Below are 14021 nucleotides of genomic sequence, written 5' to 3'. Positions count from 1 at the left end.
AAAGTATATTTAATCACCTGACTCATTGTGTGACATTACATCATTAATCCCAGAAAAACACCCGTGGGTCAAAATTCAAAATATTTTGTGTCACCCTGCTATCAAAGAAACCAACCAACCCAAAACTTATTTCTGAGGCATCGGTTGTTCAGTTGTTTGCTTTGAGCGATCAACTAAACCCGTGATGTTTCTGGTGAATCAGACGTCTGGAATCAGGCCAGCAGCACAAACAGGACTTGTTTTGGCTGCATTTTTAATACCTTATTACCTGTAAATATAATACATGCGTATTGATTAATTATGAATGAACCCGTGTGCACAATGTTTAACGATTAATACATTCATATAGGAAGAAGGTGTGTATCTGGGTGCTCTTTCTAGGATGCTTGCTGGTAACATCTGAGCCTTTCAGCAACATTTTAGTATTTTAGGTTTATCACTGATGATATAACTATATTCTTTATTACTATTATTTTTTATCAATTGATGAGTAAGAATTTAAAGATTCTCAGATTGATAACAGCTTTATGACTACCTCTTCAACCCCTTATGAGGTGTTGGACTGTCGGACACTAGTGTTCCTTTTGAACAATGGAAGGAACTATGTGCGTCTTTTGTTCAGGTGGAACGAGTGGAGGATGGCGGTGCACGAGACGGAGGGGACTGTCTGCCACTCATTCAAAGGAATTGCTATGGTAGCAGGATCCACGGCTGCACTCAGGAAGGAGAGGAAAAATGCGGCGAGCCGAGAATCATTATCTAAGAAAGAGGGACGAACAGATGGAAATGGAAAAGGGATGATCGGAACTGAGAAAAAAGAGCTCAGTATTGTGGTTGGAGAGGTAGAGTGAGAAAAAAGAAGGAGGGAGCTGGAGGACGACAAGAGTATATAAAAGCTAGTTGTGTTATTGGCAAAGTAAAAAGCTGTCTGCGAATAAATTACCCAGATTCCTCTGGGATTACTAATGTAATTATTTGAACGAGGGTTCTCATTAGAATGTGCAGAGGTGTGGAAGGCCCGCGGAACAAAATGGGAGATAGAGACGAAGCGGTGAGGGTTTAGCTACTGGAAATTAACTGGCTGCTCTGGGCTCTCAAATTGATACGAGACACAGATACCTTTGATTTGAACAAAAGGGAAGAACCAGAATGAGAAGCTTCCTCACCACCTCTAATTTTTTTTTTTTTTCTCTTGAGGAAGAATGAAAGGAGAGACTAAAGGCAAGAGCGAGGATGGAAATGAGGAAGCATGATCCACTGGTCACAGATAAAGTTTTATTCAATCAGTGAATAATCTCGGAACCAGCAGAATCCTGAAGGTTTGAAGACAGAAAGTTACTTTTTTTTTTTTTTTTAAACGTGTGTCTCTGAGAATGACACAGTCAAATCTGTGCAGCTGTTGACTTTTAATTTTAATTTTTTTTTTTTTACTGTTTAAAAAATTCCATAGTCCACAGAAACAATGACAAAACACATTGCCATATGAACACTTTCATTCCAACATACTATATTATCCATTTAAAAAAAAAAAAAAGACCAGAACCTTATAACCATCTCTTACTGTTGGAAGATGCAGCCAATAAAAATAAAAATGTTATCAAGTTACTAACATTCCTTTGAAAAGCACCACCGTGAGCTCCTTTCAAGTTTTTAGCTGTCAGTCATTCCTTTTTCCAAACAATAGATATTTCTTTTTTTTTTGGGAACAAAACTCTTCATATGCAGATTGTCTGAGTAGCAGAAATCATTAACTCCTATAAGCATGCCTCAATAAATAAATCAAGAAATACTAGAGCACTTTTTTTTTTTTTTTTTTCTTGGAAAAAAAATTGAAAACACGTAGCACAGCTACTGAAGCAGAGCATCAAAGTAAGATGTCTAAATGAGGACTGGAACTGGAGAGTCGCACCAAAAAGACAGCTTTTTCAAGAAACAGAGAGATGAAAGTTCCTCCCATCTTCTGGTTTTAAGCTCCCTTTATTCATTCCTAGGAACATTTAGCTTAATTGACATGAATTATGTCTGTGCCTCAGCTCAAACTAAAACACAAAACTATTACTCACTAACCCCGATAGGACGTCTTCTTGCTATGAGCCTAAAGGGACTTTGAAGAGAATTCTGATATTTACTGTGTCAGCAAAGAATGAGAATTTCTTCTTTAAATCCAATTAAACCAATAAATGAATCTCTGATTGTTTATAATGAACAATGAAGGTGTTGAGCAGAGATAATTTCTACCTGACAGGCAAACCCCCCCCCCCCCAGTTTACAAACAGCTTCTACAGAAGAAGAACACAATACGTCCATTTTCTGTGTTAAAAATGATGCACCAATCATGATAGGAAATGACAAAGCTGCAGAAAATGTAATGTTCACTGTGAGCCATTAAACGTCCATCGACTCCAACAAGCTGTCTTCAGCTCCAGCATGAACAGTGACACCGAAGCTATCGCTAATTTAGGGCCCCCGGCTAAACGTGAGGCCCATTATTAACTCCATTATATCACTATTATCCTAGATTAGGGGTTTTTTGTGTTAATTGAATTAATTTTTTAAATCTTTTATAGTGCGGTGCGCTGGCGTCGCGTCCGGAGTTTCCCCCGCCTCACGCCCAAGCGAGCTGGGATAGGCTCCAGCTCCCCGTGACCCGCCACAGCGCATGAAGCGGTAATGGAAAATGAATGAATGAATGAATACTGTTGATATTTTTTCTTGAATGTCGGTCGAAGTGTTATCGATTCTAATTGATCATCACAGATGGGTGATGGGTAATTGGAAAAGCTGTGGTGTGGAAATTTGCGGTTAGACCACAAATACTTTTACTGTGAATAAAATACTGGTAATTCTATGAATGTAATAATCTCAGTTTAGTTTTACAAACTCCTGTTGGACAGTAAGCTATCAGAAGAAGGTGTCTTCATTCTAAAAACAATAAAATGATAATTTTATTGTGTTTCACGCTGGTTGTATGGATGACCTTGATATCAGATCAGAATGTTCTCCATGTCCTTGGCCTTAAATTTTTATGAAGTATTCTACTGTCAGATCAGTCAGCGAAATGATTTATGTATTCTTTATTTATTTTGTGTGTGTGTGGGGGGGGGGTTTGGCCACATTCCAGACATAACAGGCACTCCAACAAAAATGTTGCTTCTCCAAATACTTTTTAGTGTCTGTAGTGTGTTTCAGCTGCACAGAAGCATCATCTGCCCTGCTGTGATAAGGTTCAAGAACGCAACCTGATATCGCGTGTCAGTGGCCAATCACACAAAACCTGACAATCAGAATGCCTGCTCAGCATGATTATTGATCATTTACAGCTTGCTCTCTGAGTCTCTAGCGCGTTATTCAATGCCATCTTGTACCAGGAGCCTGCACCAGAAGGGCAGAAGACGCACTGATCACCTCACTAGAGACAGGGCAGGAAAAGGGGTAAAGTTCACAAACTAAACTCTGATACTCTGATACACCGCAGTACAACCCTGCTTTTATTGTCTGAATGAGATCTGAAGCAGCAGCGCTCAAATAGGCCACACCCGGCTCACTGCGTCTAAAACACACCACTTAAGGCTGTAAAACTCAAAATGCTGCACTAACGTCACCAACTATGCAGACGCTCAGGAAACAATGGGAACACTTGCACACTTCCCACCATTATCCCCCCCCAAAAAAAAATCCATCAGACTTCAGCTGCATGTTTGTCTCCATTGGCCATTTGGAAACATTAAGACATCAGCTGGAACAGTGACGACAGATGTGCTGGAGAAACGAGAAGAAACTGCAACCTCAGGGAATGTTCATACGTAACTCCATAGAGCAGGGCGATTAAAGTGTGACGCGGTCTTTTTTATACCAGTCATGGTCAAACTCTTACTGAGAATTTCATTATTTGGAAATGAAAGCAATGAGAGAGAGAGAGAAAAAAAAGGCTCTATCTTCGTTTAAAAAAAAAAAACACAGAGAAACTGCTAAAGGACATTTAAAGTTAATAATCACCACACAGGGCTGAGCAGAAAATCCCATAGCAAGCATTACATTACTGAGAAATAAAGCAAATATAACAACAAGAGATTTCAAAGCATAGCAAGAATTTTGAAATCTTCAAGGAAACCTTTTTTTCTTTACACCGACAAAGAACATTTACAGAGACTAGTTACAGTACAGTTAAATACAGATTAATTCCTCCTGATAAAGGTTCCAATGTTCCATTTCTCCCATTAAGACCATTGATGGAGGATCTTTGAGGCCACTGCTGCTGCTCAGAAGGAGTTAGCATGACTGTCTGGAATCAGCGTTCGCATGTAGCACCTGTACATTATATAAAACCCGCAGTCCTGTTCGAGTCCAAAGAACATGACCTGGAAAAAACTCACAGAATTAAAGATGGTGTCCTCTCTCGCACACACACACACACACACACACACACACACACTCTGAAGACAACACACCCCAGTGTGCTCCAGGCCTGCAAGCAGAGAAAGCAGCAGGAATTGAAGGTGAGGGTAACGTTAATGTCACTGCTGTTGAGTTGTGGCTGGATCAAGACTCTCTTTCAGAGGCATCGTTGGGTTTCACTGTCCCAAATTTAAAATTTAAATGAAGCGAAAACGGTCAACAAGGACGTCTGGTGTCTCTTGACTCCGTAAGAGCTCCATCAGATTGTCAGTGCAGTAAAAGAAGACAGAAAAATGTCCATTTCGTCTGCATTTAAAGGCGTCTCTCTCTCTCTCTTTCTCTGCCCATCCGTTATTCTGATTCTACGCTCACAGTTGCAATGAAGAAATTATGTCACACAACATATTATTAACATCTGAAGGGGAACATCCATCCCTCACATTGTCCTCTCCATCATGAGGCATCATGACTTTAAACGCTGGCCTTATATTTACAGTCATCCATCTGTTCTGGCCACAGATTTCACCTGCCTCTTCTAGCTGCTTTATCCTGATTGGCAGATGGTGTTTGTGGGCCAGCTTCCTCTAGTCATGTGGACCTGGGGTTTGGAAGGTCAATGACGATCGGTGGGTTCATGGGCAGGAAGTTGACAGTGCAGGCGGAGGCGTTGACGAAGGTGGTGGTCCCATCCGTCATCATGCCGTAACCTGTGGGTGCAGACAGAACGTTGAGCGCCTGCAAACTGTCAGCGTGCAAAAATGTTCCCGAAACACAAAAGTGACCCAAGTAATGTAGGATAATGTGGTGGAAGAATCTTATTTAATCTTATATTAAAGATGTAAAGTGCTACCAGTACTGTATTAAAAGTATAGGAATTACAACGTATTTTATATTTAAACTAAAGCAGATTAGAGGAATGGAAAAAAGTAAGAAAAATGTTTAATTCTTTACATTTTATGAATGCATTTTATTCGCAACATATTTCTAAAATCAGCACAGATTAAAAAGGGATTCACTGTCAAGTTATTTTTCTTTTCACAGAATTAAGTCATGTGCATTCATCATTTATGGACCGTCTTTCAGTTTAAGTTATTCGTCTTGGCACAGGCTGTTATTAATACTCTTATTTTGAAAGGTATTTTGCTTGCATTTCTTTTATGTTCTGTTCTATCCACTGTTCTCTTCCTGTTTAGCTCAGGGTGTCGTTCACCTACTTGCTTTACTGTAATCTGCTATTGGCTCACTGTTAATGTCTTTTTCCATCTATTATTTGCCTCATTTATACAAGAATGTTTCCTAACGTTGAAATGTTGCTTCCTCAGTAGGGAATTTCAATTCTCTGTTAATATTCCGGAAAAACGCATAATTAAAACATCAAATTAAATCAGATGAAGAACTCCAATCCACTGTCAATCAGACTGGAATAAAAACAGTCTCATGGAGATCTCCTAGACATACAACGAAAAATAACATATTTATAAGTGCTTAGTATCCCAGCACATCTTTGTCCTTTTAAAACAGTAACCAATTTGGGCGAATGCGTGACACTAACACCACTACTGTTGAATCTCTGCTCAAATGGCACTTTGGATCAGTGTCTCTTCCAGATGGCACATATAAATGTGTTACCATTTGGTTGAGCATAAGTAGCCGAAAGTACCACAATTTAACTTTGCACCATTAGTGACTTTTTAAGTGTAGGTGCCACTTTTACCATCCCTTGGAACAGAACACTGTGTTTCTGTGTTGGTCTTCTCAGATTTGGAATTTTCACTTTAAAGAAAAGAGCTGCTTCAAGTCCGACTCTCATCATTTTCTCTAAGGTTGGGCTGTATAGTTGTAGTGTGTAAACTGTCACTCAGTCATCAGTATGGATTGTACATTAAATTTTAAAAAAAAAGTTGTAATAGTATTGATAAAAGCTGTGAGTACTACTACGAATGCTATGAATAATGCTGTAATAGTAATAATAGTAATAATAAATAGTAACCCTTTATAGCCAGAATCATGAAATAATTACCAAAAAATAAAAGTTTTTCAAAAATAAAGTCTCAATGGAGCAAATTTGTATATATGTGCTCCGCGATACGCTGGCGAAACATTCAGGGAGTTCTAAACTGGAACTTTTAAACACCTAAAATGCAGATGCACGTGTCTAATCAGGTTTTTCAAGAAAAAAAATCCAACGTATGATGGAGAAGTCTCAAAATCCTGAGAAGCCAACTGTATTAAATGATACTCACACGACACAGGATTGGTTAACATATGGATGTACCTTCATGAATATGTCCGAACACGTGTAGTTTTGGTTGGACTCTCCTCTGGACGGTGTTCAGCAGCTCCATACACCCGACACGCTGCATCTTCTTCGGGACCCAGTCTAGGAAACCTGCACACGAGAGTCAGTGAAACGTGGTTTTTAAAGGTGACCGAGGCTCTATTTTCACGAAGAAAACAACATAAAGTACAAAAATTTTAAAAAGTATCATACCATCAGAATACAAAAATTCAGTTATAATGGCTAAAACCCAGTTGGTCATGTTACATGTCTTTTCTTTGACTCTTTTATAAAATGCTTACATCAAATTTGTCTGCTAGATGTAAAAAAAAATGACTGTGAACAAAACAAGTACCAGTTTATTCCCTTCTGCACAAACTGGCAACTATAAAGTAGTGATCTTCATTTCGGTAATGCGTCTAATGGCAACCGTGTGACGTTTGACAGTGTTAGGTTGATTTTCTGTCTTCTCATTACTGTGATTCTATGAAGGTTATAAATTTCTCCTGTCTTCAAAAAGCAATAAATCACATTTTAGAATGAAGCTGTCCCTTTAAGACTCCTTGTGTTATAGCAAAAGACACATCCCAAAAAAAAAAAAGAAAAGAGGAACTCTCAAAGAAGCAGCTGTAGAAAATAAAGATCAATCACAGCCACACACAGATGTAGGCTTCACAGTGTGTGTGACAAGGATGAAGCGTGGAGTGTGTATGATTTAGTGGCTGCACAGTGAGAAGAGATGCTGCTGATGCTGAGTCAATAAAAGCATCAAGTCAGGAAAATAAAATGATTGGGACTCCATCTTTCCTGCCGTCTGTCGCGCTGCCCAGACAGGAATGAGAAAATAGGCAGAAGAAAAGATTAAATGAAGGGAAGTCAACAAAAGAAAGTAGTTTCAAAACTATATATTTATAATGTTGTTTTATTCAACACTTAAAGATTGAAAGATTGACAGCAGTCTGCACGTTTCATTCATAATGTGATATTTTGGGAGTTGTGCTGGAAGAAAAAGTGTGATAATGAGATTAAAACCTTGAATAAAGCTCCTCAACTTTATTATCAGACGATCATAGATTAGATTTAACAGTTAGTTATGTCTCAAGAAATAAATGTGGGTTAAAATAATGGACAAAGGAGCACAAATGACTGTGTGTAGATGGAAGTCAGTGGAGATCAATGTCATTTCTAGGATTATACTTGAATGATGAATGAAGTAAAACCATCACCTATAAACATAACAGGGTTTTCTCTGGACAGATGTTTTACAAATCAAATCCAGTAGAATCTCAAGGGATTTGAGTCAAGTCAGGTTTTAGTCCTTTGTCTTTATGGTCGGATTCTATTCAAGTCTCAAGATTTTAAAGGTGAGTCAAACGGGGTGAAGGACCAGTCTGGGGCCAGCTGTCTATACCAACGAGACCAAATGGATGAAATCATGTCACAAACATGTGTATTTTCTCACCTGTTTCCCTTTTAGACTCAGTTTGAGTCTTCAGACAAACATTTTTTAAGGTCTACTTTTAAAGAAAAAAAGTCTCACGGCAGTGAGTTGTAATCTGAATCCTTTTTTTGGCAATTTAGTGCAAGTCGGACTGAAGTCCAAGCTTCTCGTCTCCGGCCTTGATTCAGAGGTTATTAATATAAGATTTGAACAGAACAGAATATTTTCTATTACAATTGAATGAATTAAAACTAAAAGTGGCCAATCTTAAGCCAAAGTATGGAAATATTTCTGGCTGTGTACATGTATATACTCCTGATAATCGAACAGGAACAGATCATGATTTAGTACTCTTATGAAAGCGTTCACAAGAAGAGACGATCTGTGGGGATAACTTCAGCATTCTTTATACATTTTTAGTTTTTACTACCAAACTCGAGGCAAAGTTAATGGACTCTCACACTTAAGACAGTCATAAAAACTTCAGTATTCTCATCTGGCAGTGAATCTGCCGTGTTAGTTTCGTCCTCTAAATGCATCTACCTGTAAAAATGCACTTTTTGTGTAGATTAGGTACAAAATTCCTTCAAACTGTGAGTGCCGTCTTTACAAGCCTGGGGGGAGAGATGAGCCGGGGCTTTTTGTGTCTCAGGGTATTTTGTTCTAATGTACCTCTTGTTTCAAAGCAGTTGCTTTGGGCACTGAGCCTGCGTTCCCTCTTTCTGTCTCACTTTTTCTCTCCGCTTAACTTCCTCCTCACAGCCAGATAAAGAGGCCATATTTTCCTCTCTAGCCTCCGATCTGTTGCTTTATCACGCCTCATAAAAGACAGGCTTTTTTTGTCCAGTGAAAAACAACATCTTGTCTGCACTTCTTCTGCTGCTTCACATTGTTGTGCATTATTTATATGCATGTTTGTGTGTGTGTGTGTGTGTGTGTGTGTGTGTGTGTGTGTGTGTGTGTGTGTGTCTGTGTGTGTGTACACACACACATACATATATATACTGTGTATATATGTATATATATATACATATATAGTATGTACGTATATGTGTGTGTATACATACACACACGTATATAATATATGTATATAATATATGTTGGTGTGTATATATTATATATATATATATTTATATACAGATAGATAGATAGATAGATAGATAGATAGATAGATAGATAGATAGATAGATAGATAGATAGATAGATAGATAGATAGATAGATAGATAGATAGATAGATAGATAAAAAAGCGTGCTTTTCTTTTTCCCTTCCTATTTTTTCATCTCGTCTATCTGTTTGTGTGTGTGTGTGTGTGTGTGTGTGTGTGTGTGTGTGTGCGTGTGTGTGTCTCATGCTTTAGTAGCCTGCTGTAGCAGCTCCATATGCTGGTGGCTTATGAGCAGATAGCTGGAGACACTTCGCTAAGCTGAATGGAAATTAAACGGCCGCATTCACAGCCGAGACTCAGACACAGGAATCAATCACACACACTCGTCTGAACGGCACATCTGTGGTGGGAGATGAGGTGTGAAACGGTGTGTGAGACTCAGAGAGAGGGAGGACTGTGTGTGTGTGTGTGTGTGTGTGTGTGTGTGTGTGTGTGAGACAGAGACGTGCATACAGGATAGGTGCAGCTTTGCAGACAGCATCTGTGTTTGTTAAACCTCTCTTGATGTTTGAACGCATGTGAGCAGGAAAGCAAGTGTGTAGGAGCTGAGAGGTGATCACTGAGAAGGTAATGATCTCCTCTGAACATAAAGCGTGTTTTCAAGACCTCGCTTTGATTCCCCACAACCTTTATTCACCCACTAAATACGACCATTCATCACTGACACTTCAGCTGTCTTTCATTTAGAACAGAAAACATTTACAAGAAGTGCAGTTGCATTTTGTATATGTGTGTGTGTGTGTGTGTGTGTGTGTGTGTGTGTGTGTGTGTGTATGTGTGTGTGTGTGTGTGTGTTTGTGTATGTGTATGTGTGAAATGTGTGCACATACATTTATATACCTCCTACTGTACAGCCCAGTGTAGGATTTCCATACACAGTCTATATACAGTAATCCCTCAAACATTCTCGCTTCACCTCATTGCAGATTTTTAGTAGGTAGTCATGTGATACCATACACGCTTTTTATTGGCTGACAGCATCCGGAAGTGCGCTGCGTTCCGAGACTCACGGAATGCTGCTCACTTCCGTGAATTAATGAAACATTTAAAAGCGCTTTAAACAGTCTATCAGAGTGTGGGAAAAGGTAATACAGATGGAAGGTGGTTTAATATCAGTATGGGGGGGGGGGGTTCATAAACGTTTAAATTACCGTAAATAATAAGATAAATGATGTGTTGCTATATCGAGGAATTCGTTATTCGCGTGTGGCTCCAGGAACGCGATAAACGAGGAACGAGGGATTACTGTAGTTGTCATTAGATAAAAAGGATTAGGACTAAATTTCTGCTGCTCTTGGGGGGCATTTCCAGCACAGACGGAAACAGATACAGGGTTTCATATCTACAAGGGTGTCGGAAGGTGTTTCGGGGTGTCTAAGGTTTGCCTGATGAAATCTCCCTACCTCTGAAGAAGTGTGTGTGAATAATACTTCTGGGATGTGTTCACTGACGTGCACACCTGATGAAAGGCGTTCATCCTCACAAATACAAACTAATAGCTCCGCTTTCCAGCAGCTACATGACGGTGTGTGTGTGTGTGTGTGTGTGTGTGTGTGTGTGTGTGTGTGTGTGTGTGTGTGTGTGTGTGTGTGTGTGTGTGTGTGTGTGTGGGTGTGTGTGTGTATGTGTGTGTGTGTGTGTATAAACTGATTTTGCATGTGTCGTGTGTACAGAAACACACGAAACACACTGCATGCGGTGCACGTCTCACCCAGTGGGGGGCAGTGTGTCACCAGGATGTCTGTGTTGTCTGGGACCTGGTTCCACTTGTCCAGCAGAGCCTGACCCCGTGGCAGGTTGAAGCCCCAGCCATAGTACCAAGGCTGCCTGCAGAGACAGTAACACACACATTGTGTTGTTAACACACAGACTGAAATTACACACATATAATGTAAAAAATTCTGAGTGTCAAATATTGTTCAAAATTGCAAAAAAAGTTGCATCATTTTTGTCTTTTCCTAACAGTAATGTTTAAATATAGAAACTAAATAATTCACAAACATCCACTGGGGCATTAGTCCAGACACAGAGGTTATTCAGGTGTAATTCAGGAGATCTGGAGAAAAGTCCAGCTGCCGTCTCACCATTCCCAGGATGGACATTAGGTGAGTCTGGTACTGCAGCTACTTCAGATAAACCCGCTGGGCATGATGGGAAAAGGTGTTGTTCGACAAACTCACACCTTTTAGATATTTTTAGATGAATACTTGATTCCTGTTTCATGGTTTGTTAATGTTAAAGTTGTTATTTCCTAATGAGACTAACAGGACCTAGAAAACAGGGCAGGCGTGATGGAAGGTGGAGCCGAAGTCCTCTGGATACTTTTAATAGAATTAAGTGTCAGTGTCCCAAATGAATGGACGCATCGGTTTAATTCAGAGCGCAAAATAGATGATGGATAAAGTGCAATGTCTCATTTTCATGACGTGAGCAACACATATTTGTGTTCTTTGTGTTAGAAATACAAACTACTGCGGGATTTAATCAAATGGAACAACCTTTTATGACAATATTTAAAAGGCTTCTTTAAAAAAATAAAGTGTTTGACCCCCCGACCTCTCGCCGCACAAACCTTCTTCAATCTAACAACCATAACATATAGTTTGACCTTAGGGATGAAACCCTGGGGGGAGGAGCGTCTATCTGAGAGGAGGAATCAAACAAATCCCATTACAGGCAGACAGGAGGAGCAGAAATTTACATTAAACATCTCCTTGATGACAGTCACACTCTGGAACACTCCGCGACAGGAAGACGAGGAAGGAAAAAAAGGGGGGGGGGGAGAGAAATGAGAAGAGAGGAAGACGAGGGGAGTCTTGATGGCTGGGGCTCGTGTCCCTTTACTTTGATAGCGGGACGCTTCAGACGTGAGTGACAGAGAAAAAATTAACATGTCACTTATTATCTGTTCTCCGATCCATCTTCCTCTCCAATGCAAGCGCACGTGTGTGTGTGTGTGTGTGTGTGTGTGTGTGTGTGTGTGTGTGTGTGAGTGCAACCATAGGCGATGGGCGTCTGTTGCCGCCGCCTTTTTTTAAAATTGCTGAGTGCAGTCGCTTGAAACGCCAACTTTATCGGCATGGCCGCTGCCAAACACGTCTGTGTTCAGTGGAACATTAGATGAGGAGTTTTTAGAATAATTTCCAGCGTGTGAATGTGTGTGTGTGTGTGTGTGTGTGTGTGTGTGTTTCAGTAAAACATGCTTGGAAACTTGGAAAACAGATGAGAACAGGATATCAGCCTGATGATAGGAATCACACAAACACACTTTCTTTCCCCCGCTCCCCACGATCAGGAAAGCTAATGCCGGTGGTCTTGAGGTCAGGGAAGGGGTGTTCAGGCATACGTATCAATGCATCATGGGAAATCACGTCCTATTTCGGCTGGCGATTAAAATTCCATCAGCACCTCGACATCAGAGACTAAACATTTCTGACGAATGATCCGGCGAACACAATCTCAATAATTCACCAAGCGAATATTAAAACACTTAGACTGGCCTGAGCATTTTAATAGAGCCTGTGGAATGTAATATTCATGTCCAGCTCAACACGGACGTCCCAATTGAAAGGAAATGAGTTCCGCGTGGACTGGTTGACGCTCCAGATTCTGTCAGAGCACAAGGGATGGAGAAGAGGGCACGGGGTGGTGGATTCCTCCTCCAATGACTGACGGAGTGACACCGGAGCAAAGAGAAAGCTTCATGAGGATGAAGAGAACGAGTGATGAGATGCTTCAGATGGATGAAGCTTAAAGTTACATGTTTGATTAAATTATTCACAATCATTTTCCAAATCAGTGTTTATATTGATTTTTACTTTGCGCAGAGGATTGTTTCGTGTCATTTCACCGCTCTATGAAGACGCTCTGAACGGTGTAATTCATGCATGGGTCCTGCTCCACAACAACATCATCAACTGTGTGTTAAAATGTTCAAACTTCAGAAAAGAACATTTAAGCCAAAGTTCCCTGAGGAACCTCTAACTAAGTCTAAGTATGTGGTGTCGACTGTAGGCCGGTCCCCAACCCAGATATATACGGAAGGTAGGAACAGGAAGGGCATCCAGCACTAAAAACCTTCAGTGGGACAGGCACTGAGTGGATGAGACTCATTCATAAAACAGAGAGAATGTGTGAATGGTTACTTCCCCCATTGATGGGGTGCCTCTTGTGTGAATGCCACCTATGACTGACTGCGGGTGTGAATGGGTGAATGCTGTGTTTGTGTTGCAGAAAGGTTAGTGACAAAACAAAAAAAAAAGTTATATTAGAAATGTGCTTTTTTTTTTTACCAGTTAGATGACAAAAATGTATTTTTTAGGAAAGTTGGACAATTTTCAAAAAACTTTACTCGGAAAAGTTTTGGTTGTCTTTGTAGCTGATTAGAAAAAGCATTTTGAATCCATTAGCATCCTCATACTTGTTCAAGCAAAATTTGATTACCCGGCTATCTTTGGATGCTTTTTTTTTTTTTTTAAAATAAAAAAACTTTTCCTTTACAGGCTATGCAGCACAATAATCATTACCTCAAATTTGTAATTGCGTCTACCTAAACCACTGATAATCCAGGATTGCAGCCCCCTTTATTAAGTATTGGCATCATTTAATCTGTGAGTGGAGGCAGTTTCTGTCTCAATAAAACCTTCTTAATAGCATCCACCATGACGCTTCCACTGACTGTGGGTGTCTGCAGCTGCTAAAAGAGATTATCTGTGGTGAGGAAATGACCGTAGCGTCCCT

At 40.0% G+C, this 14021-nt stretch overlaps 1 protein-coding gene across 1 annotated transcript in view; it reads right to left on the bottom strand.

Annotated features, from left to right (window-relative positions):
• Nucleotides 1-1021: 1021 nt before the first annotated feature.
• The window catches only part of mpped1 (metallophosphoesterase domain containing 1), a 64552-nt gene continuing 51552 nt past the window's right edge, over nucleotides 1022-14021 (bottom strand). Inside the window, exons 4-6 of the mRNA XM_068307118.1 lie at nucleotides 10993-11108; nucleotides 6671-6784; nucleotides 1022-5102 (exon numbers count right to left, since the gene is read on the bottom strand). Of these exons, the coding sequence (XP_068163219.1) occupies nucleotides 4984-5102; nucleotides 6671-6784; nucleotides 10993-11108 (349 nt within the window). The 3' untranslated portion in view covers nucleotides 1022-4983. The remainder of the gene's footprint in view (nucleotides 5103-6670; nucleotides 6785-10992; nucleotides 11109-14021) is intronic.

Source organism: Antennarius striatus, chromosome 22 (assembly GCF_040054535.1).
Source record: "Antennarius striatus isolate MH-2024 chromosome 22, ASM4005453v1, whole genome shotgun sequence".
In the NCBI taxonomy this organism is placed as follows: Eukaryota; Metazoa; Chordata; class Actinopteri; order Lophiiformes; family Antennariidae; genus Antennarius; species Antennarius striatus.
Note: the sequence above shows the minus strand (reverse complement) of the source record. Positions and strands in the feature narration are given on the sequence as shown.